General features: G+C 45.7%; 1 protein-coding gene across 1 annotated transcript in view; it reads right to left on the reverse strand.

The window, feature by feature from the left end:
- Positions 1-419: 419 nt before the first annotated feature.
- LOC109521772 (low-density lipoprotein receptor-related protein 1B-like) overlaps positions 420-15,691 on the reverse strand; it is a 94,842-nt gene continuing 79,570 nt past the window's right edge. Inside the window, exons 4-12 of the mRNA XM_019879838.1 lie at positions 14,199-14,318; positions 12,827-12,955; positions 11,062-11,319; positions 9,757-9,919; positions 3,967-4,189; positions 2,763-2,955; positions 2,184-2,327; positions 766-1,002; positions 420-652 (exon numbers count right to left, since the gene is read on the reverse strand). Of these exons, the coding sequence (XP_019735397.1) occupies positions 420-652; positions 766-1,002; positions 2,184-2,327; positions 2,763-2,955; positions 3,967-4,189; positions 9,757-9,919; positions 11,062-11,319; positions 12,827-12,955; positions 14,199-14,318 (1,700 nt within the window). The remainder of the gene's footprint in view (positions 653-765; positions 1,003-2,183; positions 2,328-2,762; positions 2,956-3,966; positions 4,190-9,756; positions 9,920-11,061; positions 11,320-12,826; positions 12,956-14,198; positions 14,319-15,691) is intronic.

Here is a 15,691-nt window from a genome sequence, read left to right on the forward strand (position 1 = left end):
TAAAAGCGATACGGATTTCGCCGTGCGTTTTGAAAACACACAACTTGTCGCCAAAGATATTTTGCTATCAGGGTTTGTGCACGTAATCCAATTTGGATGACTTGAACACATGCAATAACATGCAAATAATTTGCGTTGACTGAATTGATAATAATCAGGAGCCGATCGATGCAATTTGTGGAAAACTTGAATGGAGTTGTGCAATGAAGTTCATGATCATCCTCAATTTACAAAGGAAATACTGCGTATTAGGGCGATGGAACAAGTCATCAAGTGGGTGAACTGTAGCTAATGAGCTGGTCGCGGCGGTTCGTCTTCTCGAAGCGCCTAATCTCTGATTCACTAATGCAAAAACGTCACTGACTGAGCTTGCAACACATTTACCACTTCACACCCTTTAATCCCCGGGGGAAAACATTTTAGATTGACGTCTCCGAGGCCGCGTTGTCTGGCAAAACTGCTTTTCCGTACCTGTTCAGAGGGTCAACCACAATGGCCCGAGGGTGCGACATGTTCCCTTCCAAGAGCGTTTTCCTGGTCTCAGAAGCACTCTGCAACCTGGCAACACTGATTGTCTTCCTGTAACCGTCGTTGGTCCAGTACAAGTTATGGCCAATCCAGTCCACAGAGATTCCTTCGACGTTGTCCAGTTCTACAACAACAACGACGACAGAAAAATTGTCATTCAAGCAGGATTTGAAATCAAGGACGTATCCAAGTGCGTCGGACGGTTTCACCAGACAGGGTCAAGGATTTTGGACTCACCGTCGTTCAGGATTGTTTCCCTGCTGCTCCCGTCGATGTTTTGCCCTCCGATGAGGAAACTGGTGGTGTCAGCAAAGTAAATCTGTCCCGATGCCGCGTGGTAGTCAATAGCTCGAGGGTTGACCAGGTCTTCGATGGGCACCATATGTTCGTCGCTAGATTTAGCGTTCATATCCATCCCTCGGATGACACCGGGACGCCCCTTACCATAGAACAGGAAGAGATTGTTTTGGGGCTCTAAGAGGAACAAAAGGAGAGACCGTTTACTGTTAGTGGGATTTAATTGCTGCGATTTGTCACTGCTGTTCCTTGGTATTAGCTCTTTCATCAAAGGCATTGTTCTCTAGACCTCCCCGCTTCACGTTAATGGCGTCAATGACCAGCGCCAATGACTATTGGTTCCCATCTCAATCATCCATGGGCTTAAAAAAAAAAAAAAAAGTTGCCTGGCAGTATGCGAAAGGAAGCACCAAGGCAAACAGACCAAGACAAATACTTACCTTGGCTGCGAACATTGTCTCTGATCTAAAATAACAGCGCGCCTGCATAAAAGGACCAAGAGAGAAGACTAGAAAGCTGACGGAGCTCCTCTGTGGCCTGCCGGCCGCGAAGGGGTGGGGGCTCCGCATACTCCAACCCTCGGTGAGCCTCGAGAGGTGAGAGGAAGCGTGAAGGAGGGCTTCCGGAGAAAGAAACGGACCTCTCCTCGCGCTCGGTGCCAACCCGGGAGACTACGATGCGGAGGGTGAGGACCACACATGCCTCCATTCAATTTATCATTGTGCGAGGGAGATGGCGGCTACCCAGGAGACAATTAAGCCTTGCGAGAGACCCAGATATCAAACTCCTCTGCGACCGCTGTAAGAAGCACGAGCATTTAGTACCACCATCTCATTAGGTTGAGGAAGAGAGAAAGCGAGAGCAAGGAGGCATAAAAAAAAAAAAAAAAAAAAAGATGGCTTCTGCCATCAGATCATCTATAATGGGGGAATAAATCAAAAGTGTCAGCCCAAAACGTCCTGGCGCTTTGTTACCCAAACTGCTAGTTGCTCGCCCTCCCCGCCCTGCGCACCCGAATGTGACGTGAATTAGATTCGCTTCTTCCAATGTCAACCGCGCAGTCTTCCGGCATTGATCAGCCTGCTCAACAACCGCAGACAAAGTTAAAAATATGATCTGGCGATAATCAATCACAACAGCGGCGCGATGATGGCATTCCGTCCTTTCGGATGGATGATCTGTGTCCATCAGTGCCCTTCTTGATCAGCGTCGGTCTGCGACAGATGAATGCTCCGTCTGCTCCGGTATGACCTTACCTTTGTACTTTTCAGACATTCATTGTAAGCGCTTGCAATTAGCCCGGTTATTGATCAAAACAAAAGTTTCAAAGAATAGATTGGAAAGTGGGACAAACTTACTTTTACAGGACTGTCCATCGGAGCCAAGACTGAAGCCAACACGGCAATGACACGTTCGGGACTTGTAGCTGCCGCTCAGAAGGCAAACATGGGAGCAGCCGCCCAATTTGCCGTAGGCGTTCATTTCGCACGCGTGAGACTTCACTGCGGACAAAATCGGCAACATATTAGAAGAACACAACAAAACGCGATTGCATGCACACACCAGGGGGGGTGAAAAGGACTTCTCAAATAATTGACGCTTCGGCTGAAGTGCCGCTCGATGACGATTGTTGCTTGAAGTCGATTTACAGTTACAAATCACACTCGGGTAACTTTACGGTGTCACCAACGGTCGTAACTTTTAAATGGGTGTTGACAGTTGACAAGTTCAGACCGTGTTTGAGGCCATGAAGGTATAAGGCTGTGATTGGGCGGGGGTAACCGAAGAGGGCAGGGAAAACGAGTGAGCGAGTCAGTGTTGAAAAAGATCACCGCGGTCATCCACTAATCAACGTCAACACGACCATCAGCGCCTTGGCGTCGATTGCAAAATATCCAAAGTTGTCCAACCCCTGGCACGTTGGTTGTGTGGTTTACCTTTGGGTTGACTGAGTTTGTGGTAAACGCGGAGTGCTTGCGTATTCCCCACACTCGCCAGCGTCTTCAGCTCTGCTGTGACGTTGAACCGGTGGATTTGCAGCAGCGTCGCCTCGTTCCAAGGCTCAGCGTGCGTACTCTCGGTAGCATAGAGGAAGTTCTCAAACACAGCTAATGCATAAATGTTTGACACCTGGGGGGGGAAAAAAAAAAGAGATCAAACGAGCTTTTCTTATGATACGACAACCTAGTCCAGTCAGATGGCTCAAATCACGCCGACTTGTTGGGGCGAGCAAGCGCCCGTCTGCACACTCGGCAGGCCACCGACTGGGCCGAGGAGCCGGAAAGCCCTGCGGGGGCTGACGCTGCCTTGATACCTGGGCATCCATGCTACATTTAGCAGGCTGACACCCATGAAAAGTGACATGACTGGCTGAGCCGTGTTCACGGGAAGCGGAGCTAAACCCGAGGGACACGCGACGTGACATCGGGGGCACAGGGAAACACAAGTCGGACGAAACGCAGAAACAAGCACAACCCGTGTTCCGCCTCTCTGGTGGAATCTTCACATTTCTTCGGCACACATTGATATCGGCGGTGGCGTTGCTGCTATCGCTACTAGATTGTCATTAAGCAGCTGAGTCCACTTAGTTTAACGACGTGTCGGTGGACAAATTGTACGAGATATGACAAACGGGCTGGAGAGGAAAGCTTATCGCTGTATTTTAATGAGCCAAATCGGTCGTGTAGCACACGCTTGTGTTTTGCTTTTATGAAATGTGCGCGGGGAAAAAAAGGGACAAAACTACTTTGGTCCTTAATTTGCTTCGACCTACCTAATTAGTATACAAATGCATCGGCTGTCTGATGAACTTCATGTCAGCAGTAAGCATTCGCTTGACGTTTCAGATGAGATGGTTTGGGCCGATATGATTTATCGCACATCATTAAAATACAAATATGAATCAATTCACCATTAATGAGATCGATTTTAAGTGACGGCTTGTTGTTCTTTGCAGGTGCTTAATGATCCAGGCCAGCGACGTCAAGTGTTGGAATCGAAGGCTAACTTTGGTTTATCTTCTCCTTCCCGCGCTTGTCTCATATTCACCAACCATGCGCAGGCGATCGTCATCTGACGGTTTTGCGCGCCGCCCGTCCCATTGCGATAAAAGGGTCCAAAAAGCAAAAGGCAGTCACTCACTTGGCTTCCCTGGAAGATGTTGTGTCGGTTTTTGCCTTGGTAATCCACAACGTCGATGTAATCCAGGTAGGCGTCTGCCCAGTAGACCAGCCTTTTGACCACATCCAGCGCCACAGCTGTGGGCTGCTCGATTTTGTAATCCACCAGCCGGGTCCTGTTGGTGCCATCCATGTTGCAGCGCTCCACCTTGGCCACGTTCCCATAGTCGGTGAAGAACATCATGCTACAAAAAGACCAAGTGCAGAGGTGCTTTGAGAAGCAAGATACCCGGACAGTATCTCAAATCATCTTTTCCCATTGAAATGAATAGAAAGGCCATTCATTCAACAAAGACTTTTTTTTTTTTTTTTTTTTTTTTTTTTACAGGGCAGCCATTTTGTGTGCCCATTTGTGTCTTGTCCAGGTGTGCCTCGTTGTCTCATCAGAATAATTGTTTTTTTAGTTTTATATGTTTTGTCCGTCTGTGTCAGTTCATTGTTGCTGTCATGTATGCGCTTTATTTTGAGTGTTTCTTTGCAGCGCTGATTTTTGCTTTTCCGGGACTTTGTTAATCTCGACATTAGAAATCTTGAATACTGACCGTATGAGAGGTCCACATCAAATTTTTTGCACCGACATCAACATCTTTGATTTTGTTCATGGTCACATTTGCAAAACTCAACTCAATCAGTCCCACAAGAGCATTTTTTTGTCATGTTCAACAAAATCGGTCCGATAGGACCACTTGACCTTCCAAAGGAAATACCACATGCAGTGTGCGAAACATGTAAACATTTTTTTTTCCAGACAAGCAACACCCTTTTTCCAAAGCCTCCACGATGAATGTCATGGCCGTTCGTGCTTCACATATGGTCAGCGCTTAACATTTCCTCCACCGTGTTTCACACACGATGCTTTGAATCACAAAGCAGTCCCATACCTTCACCAAGTATTTTTTTCCCCCGCCACCATTCAAACACATCTTGCACAAAGGAATACAAGTTGTGGGTCGCGTTGTGAATTTGAGGCCAGATTTGCCAACGACCAATAAGACGGCTTGAACTTATCGCGCAGCGTTGATTTGATGTTGTCAAGGCGCCTCGATGATGAATAGAACCCAGAGGTCACGCCATCCAAAATGGTCCTGCATGAGCAAGATGCAATCAAACTCTACCTGGAAGAGTCGCAGTCTGCTCTGTGAAACGGAAAAGCGGCCTTCCGTCATTAAAGAAAGACAAATGTGGCGGAAAGAGAAAAAAAATCAAGAATTGGAAGGGGATAATAGCGTGGTAGAATTAGAAACGTCAGCTGCAGGCAGCTAGCAACAATATCGACGCCTAGCTAGCGTGGGAGCAAAAGTAAGGAAGCCCCCACTGAGACGGGGCCCATCCAATTCCAAATAACAAATCGCCGACTGGATAAAGCATCTCGCAGCGCCGGGAACTGAAATAAATGAAGTGGATATTTGTTTCCCCATTGATGTGGCAGCGCTAACAATGTGTCTCTCATTCACAGGCAGTTGTTATCGCTAACGTTAAGTGACAGATGAGCTAGGACGCACAGTCCCACACAGGCTATTGGAACTCTCGACCCGATCGCAGACACTACAAATGTTGTTGATCTCACACGCACGCACACCCACAAAATACATGAAAAGGAACATTGCCATGCTAAAAGGAATGATGAGTAATTTGTTACTAAAATGGAACTTGGACACATCTATGGGAAATGTCGGCTACATGCTCTCTCTCTCTGTCTCTTTTTATATGCCAAACACATACATTGAACACTCAAGGGGAGAGATTCGTATTACATATGATAGGCTGGTATCAGGCGCGCTAGTATTCTGAGTACAGATGTCCACTATGGTATGGGCCGGTAGCTTTATTCCTTCTCTTTATACAGCGCACATCACAAGATAGTCTTTCGGGGTAATCTTTCGAGACATTTGTTGACTTTGGTCACACCGGGTGAATCGGGCTCGAAATTGCTTTGAGCAATTATCTTTAAACGCGTGTAACAGGCTTAAGGAGCGCTTGCTCGGTCGAAGCACATTCGGTGTGATGCCTTGTGAAAACAGCCTTACTTGGGATGATGACAATCTTCAGTGTTCTCGTTTTTGCTCCAACGTGTTTGCTTCATGTGTGTGCGTCGCGCCTCGTCTAATGTTAGCGCCACCAAAAAATGGATGGAGGGCCAAAGAAAAAATAAAATCAAATAAAGCGTTTCTCAAATTAATGAATGAAAAGTGGCGTTTTGGAGGTCTCCTTAAATGCTGAGCCAGGCCACCCACAGAGGCGCTCGAATACCTGCGGCGACACGCACCACAAGAACAACATTTTCCATTTCTTCAACTGTAATTGTTGGGTATTTAAAAAAAAAAAAAAAAAAAAAAAAGCGTGCTGCAGAGGACCTCGAGGTATGAGAGCACAATGCACACAGGAGCCAAAGCACTAAGTACCTTTAATACTGGGTGGGGGGAGGAGGGGGGCTTGAAATCAATTTCGAAAGACACAGGGAGTCAGTTTCACACAGAAAGCAGCCGTTGTGCAGCACATTTGCGAAAGAGAATCGCTCACACAACCGAAAAACTGTGGATTGTCAGTTTGTCGAAACATTTTTTTGAATTATTTGGCCCAGGCGAATCATTGTAGCAGTCGTGGAAGCATGTTGTTGTTGTTCTTCCAGATTAAGACTCTATTTCGGACTAATTAAATGTTGGCGTTGGTACTTTTCTTTCCCAACTTAAGTGATTTTTTTTTTCCCCTTGTGCAATTTGTGTGTCGTTATCAAGCTCTCACATTTGTTGGGGGGCGTACTGGTTAACACTTGTCATGCTGTGCAACCTCTTCAACATCAGCCAGTCATGAACAAGGACTCGGCACCCAGAGCGAGCACCGACCGAGATCGAGCTTTATGTGCACACGTCAGGTCAGCGAAGGGAAGGGAAGGGCTGCCCTCCAAACTGCTGATCAAAGAAAAGGACGCATCAGCAAAAGAAAACCGCTCCCCAAACAGGTGCGCAGCCGTGTAGTCTTCAACGGAGTAGTTGCTCAGAAGAGTTTGGCCAATTCTAACAATGCTAATCGAGGTATTGTTCCAAACTGCACTTGGTTTTTGTGGCATAAAACAGCACAAAGACGAACGGCGTGTCCATATACTCAAGGCCCGGGGGCGTGATCTGGCCCTCAAGATCATTTTATGTAGCCCGTGAAAGCAAATCAAAAATGCCAAACGTTCATGATGCTTGCTAAAATCGCTACCAAAATTTCAAATTCTCATTTGTAATATATAAGAGTGATACTGTCAGCATTTCCTTGTGACCAAACCCCTCATTACAATCACTTAAGCATTCGGTGAATAAACCGTTATTCTTGACTACTTCATATGTATTCACATTCATAACGGCCCTCCAAGGGAAAGTAACTCAAATCTGGCCTGCGCCAAAAATTATTTTGACAGCCCTGATATATGGCATATTTGGCAAGTGCCAGATATATGTTATCCATACTTGAATTAATTTCAAGATAACATTCGTGACGTTAATACTGAAATCGGATCCTTCAACACTAAATTCATCATTCTTTCCTCCATTTGACAAAAACCGCTGCGACAATCTCTTGCTCTTGACAGTCTCAAATCACGCTGCAACCATCCGATTGGACTGGACTCTTTTCAATGTGGGCGCACGACCAATCTCTCTGAAGAGACGTATGGGGCCAGACCGGTGAGAAAGCACAGCGCCGTAACGTCACTCCCTTTTTTTTCAATCAATATGAGGGCAGTGCGTCGCATAAGCAACGCCGCCGAAGTGTTAATTGACATTCTGTGTCCGCGGGTGTATCAACATCACAGAAATGAAGAGTTGTCATGTTGAGGGACCCCTTCAAGATCCCTCCGATCAATTTGCTGGCGTCAGCGTCGGTCTTGTCAAAGTTCAAGCTTTATTTTGTTTGACTCCGAACCCGTAGCAAGTGAATGTCAATGAAGTGCGTCGACCAGACGCGGTCGTGAGAAACAAGGACGCGGTCAAAACACGCAAGGGTGAAAGCCCCACTTCACCGGATGATATATGGGCCGACATTCACCCAGGGTAAGGAGCTAAGGCTGACTGAAAGAATGAGGTCGGAGTTTCCGCGGCAGCCGGCAGCCTTGACGGCAATCAATCCCAAATCATGTCATGTTCAAAGATGGCCGCTGTAGCAAAAGCCCACGGTGAGCAAACTCAATTCCGAGGGGGATGAACTGACAAAGAAGTGATCAGCGGCCCGCAAACCACAAAGAGGATTGCCAACACTGGCAGCTGTTCAACTTCACTCACACGGAGCAAGCAAAGACACTCCAAAAACACTTACCTTGGGGCTAGTAATCTATTTTATTGTGATTATTAATCATTAAAAAAAAAAAAAAAATCTATTTTCGCAAGTTACCCAGACTGCAGGGAGGAATTTACTCCCAAAAGACCACAATCAGAAGAGTAAGACGCTGCCAAGATGACGCGCGTTATCGCGCTCATAAATATGCGTTTCTATCAAGACCGGATGAATTTGTCAGTCGAGCGGCTCACTTTCTTCGCTCGCTTTTGTTTTTCCTTGAAGCAAAGTCACGTTTTACAAACGCTCCCGTGTTGCTGTTAAATGCTACCCGGATTTCTTCTGTTTGACAGACTTCATGCTCAAAAAGTGAGCAGGCACGGTACCTGAGCCTGTCAGAATATATGCGGAATACAAAGTTGGAAGTGTCGATTTTTTTTTCAAACACATATCTGCCAGGTCGTATTGTTCTGCAAGGGAAAGCAATTACTTCAAGACAGCAAGGAGTCACTGACCAAGGGAGGATTTATTTTGTCCTGGTTGCATCATTCATTCATTCGCTGCCATAGGATGTTTATGTTCGTCAATTGGAATTGTCTAGTGCCGCCCATGAGTGTGCACGTCAAGAATGGTTTAGCATGGAAGAGCGTCTTTGGATTTGAGATCAGCACACATTTTGAATCCAAGGTCAAGGTTAAGACACCTGACACTCGACCAGAGGAAGCACTTTGTATACAATGAGAATATGTCTCATTGTAGGTAGTCGCAAAGCGTGTGTCATGATTATGAGAAAAGCCGTCACCGTTTATGGAGTGAATGTCAAAAAAAGCCAGTGGCGTTCAAATGAAGCCATCGAGTGAGTCTGCGTTTTTCACAGCGTGGGACTGGATTTTTTTTTGTAGGTTGAAGTGTCACAAAAGCAACATATACGGTGTTAGCATCCAAGCCACAGCTTGTTTTCTCGATTTTTTGGTCAGAAAGGCCCAGCACCTGTTTGCCACCTCGTTTATGGAAGGCAGATTAAAACTTTGCACCGCTGACAACATCAACGACCTGGAAAACCTTCCGTTCCTCCATCCCGTATTTGTTGACAACCTCGCTGCGGTTGTGAATGGTGACAACTCTCACTCATATGACTGACACACAAAAAAAAAAGAAAAGAAAAACAAAGAAAGAAAGAAATCATTCATGCACACTCCTTCCCCTCCTCGAACTGAAAATCCCGCTTGCTGAATTTCCTCACGAAAGATGTAAGGTGACAAGTGTGACTGCAAATGTATGTCTAGACAGCAGATGCATCACTGGGATGCACAATCATTCAAATCACTTCATTCTAACTCACTCACATGCTTCCCGAGGAGCTTCGTTGTGCATCGTAATTACTTCCTTCTTCTATAATTTGCTTTTCATGGCAAAAACAAAACCCCGATGAATGATGATGAGTCCATTTGTGGTGCTTTTTGGAACGCTTTGCTAACACAGGCGGCGGACCACTCACCCCGTGAGAGGATCCAGAGCGATTCCTTTCGGATTCAGCAGGTCGAGCTGCAGGAGAGTCACACAAGTGTCGCCAGTCTGGTCGCACGTAAATATCCTGTCGGTGACCCGGTCAACAAAATAGAAGTTGCCCGTCAGCCAGTCGATAGCCATGTGCTCAGCATCTGCAATGAGAACGATGGAGCCGTAATCAACGACTTCCCGTGGCTACGAGAACCATTCGAATGTCGCTAAAACGTTCCCTATCACACACAATGGGGTCCGCTCCGAATGCAGGATGGCAATGTTCGGAATTTAGACCAAAACCAGAATGAGTGGTGCGGATGGCTGCGCAGCCGGCAGCGCCGCCGGTGCTTTCGGAATCTTTCCCCAGGGACAAGATTGTCTTGAAAGGCAATATCTCCATGCGGAAGCGCCTCAAGATTACATTCCCGTGAAGGCCACCGCTTTTGTCATTGATATTGACTGTGTTTGATCAAAAGTGCAAACAAGGAAATCAGATCATAGCGCGAAACAGCGACGGGGGTCAGTAAAGCGGGGACGTTCCGCTGCCCACTACATCGTTCATGTAGTTTGGAATCAGAGATGCAAGTCATCTTTTACAGATGATTTTTTTTTTTTTGTTCTGTAGGTTCAACAGTGGTTGAAAGTGACAACTCATGGGAAACATGGTGGACATTTTTTTGTTATTAACATCAAAATACATTTTGGGACAAATAGAGCATCTCAGGTGTGAGCAGTGTTATTAAATTTACAAGGGAGCTTTTTTTTGGGGGGGGGCGGGGGGGGGATGCTCAGTATGCTCCGGCAATAGTGCATGACGAAAATTATATTTGAGGAAGAAAAAAAAAACCCTTCTTTGGATCCATCTTTACATTCTCAGGAAACTACAATGACTGAGGAAAAACTACCAATCAACGATATAAAATATGGCTGTAAATATATTCACGTTTCCACTCCGTTTTGCACGTTGGATACATGCCAGCAATTTAATTACCAATAATTAATCATAAATAATAACGTATTTGCCAGGCAAAAAAACGCTCAACTTTTCGAATCTTTGCGGGGCGTCGGGTATGACCGGGAACCGACGTGAAGCCCTCAACATTTGCCGGCTTGGCCGTTTTTGTCATTCCCTTGCCCGCGGCTTGCCAGTCAATATTGGGGCAGCATAGTAAAATTGCCTTTTTTCAGGTTCTTCATAGTCCTCATGCTAATTTTGCAACTCAAATCCCATTGTCCCTTTTTATCCACCGATTACTCGTCGTTCTGATGGTTTCCAGAAAAAAAACAAAACAGAACATACTGTGCAAGTGCTGTTGTGTTGTTATTTCCTTTTCCCGCGTGAGCCTGCGTAGATTCCTCATTTCGGCGCAGCGAAGTTGCCCAGAGGACTCTTTGGACAGAACCCAGCAAACCTTGTCCTGGCTGTGCTGGAAATCCATGGCCAGACTTCCATTTACACTCAGAGACCTCAGAGGCAGAAAGCCCGTTCCATTGAGGTGGCTGATGACAATACGGTCCGATCCACCCATGAGAAGCACGGGTTGCCTGTCGCCCGCATCTGGTCGGGATATGGAAAGAAAGATGTGTGAAAGACACGCTGGCAATAACAAAAGCAATACAAAGGAGTGCGTTGCATCGCATCATCGGATGAATCAAAGTGCCGGTGTGAGACTGGAACAATCGCGGTGCCTAATCAAGTGACATCATTAATCAATCGCGCGTCGTCGGTGTTCATTGAGGAGTAAAAGACTTGCGGTCTCCAAGGCTGCTTCGAGGGGACTATTTGTCTTGCTATATCGAGACGGAAAAAAAAAACATTTCATGTATTGGCAAAAACATGATAGTGAAGTGATTACCCCAAATACTGTACAAAGCGCACGCAGTGCAGCACATCTTATTTAGGCACTCGAATTTTTGCGACTGTGGGGGGAAAAAAGGACATGTCAATCAATGCGTTTGTCAGAAGCGCGCAATTACCCCACACTTACGTTTTCCTTATCTGGAGAGAGTAGCGGTATCTTGCTAAAAGCCAAGATATAAAAGCATTTCAGATTTCATTTCAGAGCCGTGTGTTGGAAATGAAATATTTCAAGTCGGTCTGAACCAAATGAGAACAGATTAGATCAAGATGAATTCTTCAATTGCACTGCGGACTTGGACCTTCCATCTTACGTGGAGTTTTGTTGTTGTTGTTGTTGTTTGTTGTTTAATAACCTGCTGCTTTTCATCTACTGGCCCCGGAGAACTATATCTGAACATTTATATTCATGAGCCGTCGCAAATAACGGTAAACCCTTGGTTAGCGCCAAACCACCATCCCCCTTCGATGCTAAATGAATATCAATGTAGCCCAGCATTGCCTTCGCTTCAGTTTATGGTTAATCATATTCACTTTATTCCTGGTAGGACCCGTTGATTAAAAGCGGCGACGGCGGCGTTGCCCCCCCCTGCTGGGTGCGCTGCGCCTCCAGCTATTTTCAACACATATGCCATCGAGACCACAATAAATAAAATCGGTTAAAAAGCTTCCGGGTACAATAGAAGTATGTGCTGCACACAGATATAATTCTTTTTTTTTTTTTTTCTTTAACTTATTGATCATCGACCGTCGAGCCTTAACATCTGTTTCGGTTGCGTTACTTCTAAGTGGGCCTTTTAATTCCTTTGGGTATATGAACTACCGCAATCTGGCATTAGCATCAATCAGAGTTACGGCGGGCATTGTCTCGGCATTCAACTCGGTCGACTGCTCCCACTTCCCTCGTGCTCATTAATTTGATCATTATCCTGGCCTGACCACATCTTGCAATTCCCACACGGGTGATAGATGGAGTCGGCGGCAAACCACATTCATCTTGCTCCAACAACCTGAGGAGCGGGCGATATGCGATCATGGCACTCCGGTTGAAGAAAAGCCTTTTAAAAGACACCAAAAAAAAAAAAAAAAAAAAAAAAAAAAAGGGCCACGTGTGCGATGACGCAAACTCACCTCGTTTGGCTTTGCACGACGTCTTGTAAAAAAAAAAAAAAAAAAAAGGGCCACGTGTGCGATGACGCAAACTCACCTCGTTTGGCTTTGCACGACGTCTTGTCGGGCTGCAGGACGTATCCTTCCACGCAGCTACAACTGTATGAGCCGTAGGTGTTCGTGCAGGTTTGGCTGCACGAGCCATACTGGGCACATTCATCATGGTCTGAGGGGGGGAAAAAAATAGAGAGGCAGTGGGAACAAATTAGGCGTGCTCTCAGATGACCCAAATCCACACGGTACACTGAACCGGGCCTCACTTCAGCACCTTTGGCAAACACTTGGATGACCAAGGAACCTTGTTTGGGACAGCGCCATGTTCGCGTGATTACGCAGAGATGCCAGCATGTTCTGTGACTCTCTCTCAGCGGGCTTTTGTGAGTTCCGTCCTCAAAAAGGTGATCGAACTTGTCAGTCCTATCGTGACCGGTCTGATATTGCTCTCGATGGCGAAGGAAAAACTGCTGGCATTCCCTTTAAGGGCATCATCCACGCCACGTAACAGATTGCAGTGCATCTGCAAAGTCATTTTATCGTCTCAAACGTTTGGTCCACATTCAGTCGGCCTTGTGGGAGCCCAAATAGATTTTTTTTTTTTTTTAAGCTGGTCGCAGAAGTGGATGGATTTCAAGACGTGCCCTATTTTTTTCCATGTACAAGATGTACGTGTTGTTCCTGTAAGGTGGTTGTTTATTTCCCCTTTAGTGCAAGAGTTATCCTTGCTCTGGTACGGTTCTGAAATGGCCTCCGAGGGACAAACACCGGTGGAAAAAAAAATTGGTATCAGTGCTGATTAGGACAAGTCTGATGTAGAAAAACGGTTCAATGGACGGCATACGTGTCCAAGCAGTAATCCAGATCTGGCATTCACAGCGTATATGGAAGTCGATGTTTAAAGTGGGCCATGGGCCATAAATATGAAGCAATCCATTGAGGAAAAAAAAAAAAAATTCACACTAACGACGTATTTCTTTGTTTCCGTGTCAATGAGTTAAGTGACGGCTCGAAACATCCAATTTTGAGAAAGTGGGGAAGAAAACAAGTGTGTCCAGCAGGGTGCATTGCACTGTGTTACCACAGTGCCACGTATGCGCAAACGAGAAACAACTCTGGATGCCCCTTTTGGCATTGAAACGAGATCTCCTTGGGCAGAAAACTGGCTTGCGCTGCATCGGGATGAGCAAAAGAAAGCCACAGCTAAATAGCGCGCCTTCTGTTGTTGTGCCGGGGCCGCGAACGCGACGCTGTGAACGGAGGCCCCTGCCTGGCGACAGATGGCCTCGCGCACCTCGCACCTCCCGCTTTTCCACCTCAGGGAAAGTCTGATGGAGGGCAAAGGGGGGGGGGGCAGGCGTGGGAAAGGAGGAGGATGGAGAGAGGAAGTGGGCGGCGGCGTTTGGGAGTCTTACCTCGGCAGCTCGTGCCGTCCTCGCCAACCTCAAAGCCGTCAGCGCAGAAACAGAAGGTGCCGTTCCTCGTCATGACGCAGCCGTAGCGGCACCGCAGCTCGTGGCAGGCTGACAGAAGCTCTGCAAGGGGGGAAAGAAATGAAAACGGGCAAAGTGGAACTTTGGGGTTCGGAATTGTTTTTTTCAGGACAATAATAGGATAATAGGACAAGACCATTATGATTTGTTTTTTTTTTTAGTGCTGTCAGTTTAACGCGTTATTATTGGCATTAATTGAAGACAATTTTAACTCGATTAATTTTTTTATCGCGAGATTAATGCGGCACTGTTGTTTCAGTAAATATTTGCATTTTGCACAAAGAAAACAGATCCACGATTCCTTGTTGATGAGAGCATTAAAATGGGAAAAATAAGAGAAAAAGAAATCAAAGGAAATTTAGAGTAGATACAAATCTGTGATTAATTCTGGATAATTCTGAGTTAACTATGAAATTATACATTTGATCGCGATTAAATATTTTAATCGTTTGACAGCACTCGTTTTTTTTTTTTAATTTTATTGCTAGCGTGGCAGCAAAATTGTCCGTGCTGATTTTTAGTCAAAAGGTAGCTGCTATGCCATTTAGCCCCGATTAAAAAAAATAATGAAAAAAAGAGTTTAGATGCTGACTGCATGATGCTTTTCAATCACGAATGCTAATATTGTGTTCGTGTCCTTGCTGGGTCAGCCCAACTCTGACCTTATTGTGAAGCGCGCAGATTGCAGATCATCATCAGCATGACGATGAACGCTAATTATTTGCTACGTCGACTTCTGACTCCCTCGGGAAATGTCAAGACGGTTCCTGTATTTTATTTTTTTTTTCCCCCCTACGGTGAGCTCGGCGGTGTGATGTTTGACGCTCGATATTTGGCAGACAGGAAGTAAATAAAGCTCACGCTGTCATCATGAATAAACGCGACTGACGCAGGCTCAACCCTTAAAACAAAGCTTTGATTGGTCCGAGGACTGATAAGCCATCGCTGAGCATTCATTAATGTCAAGTCACAGAAAACATAAAAGCTTACAAGCATTGTCTGATGTCCCCCCCCCACCCCCCCACCCCACTCTTTGTTAAGACTTTAAGATATTTATATGCTGCATGGAACAGGATGTCTCGTAGAATATAATTCTTTTCAGTCAAAGAACGGGAAAGAATGACACTGAAAGCTTTGCTTCTTACTGTTCTGAATGAACCGCGTCGTTTTTCATCATTTTCGAGCAACGCTAACTCATCGTGGCAGCTGCAAATTATGTTTATGCTTCTCCGAAAACAACGTTTGCCAATGGACACTCGGGGGGAAGCTTGCACGATACATTTTAGATTTCTCTTGACAAGTTCCTGATCTCTCTTTTCGATACATTTATCAAATGTTATCAGAAACTTGCGCGTTCGCTACTTTTTGAGATTGTAGCCATTTTTTTTTTTTTTTTTTTTTTTTAAGTGTGTGTA

This window comes from Hippocampus comes, unplaced genomic scaffold, assembly GCF_001891065.2.
Source record: "Hippocampus comes isolate QL1 unplaced genomic scaffold, H_comes_QL1_v1.1 scaffold214, whole genome shotgun sequence".
NCBI classification, from domain to species: Eukaryota; Metazoa; Chordata; class Actinopteri; order Syngnathiformes; family Syngnathidae; genus Hippocampus; species Hippocampus comes.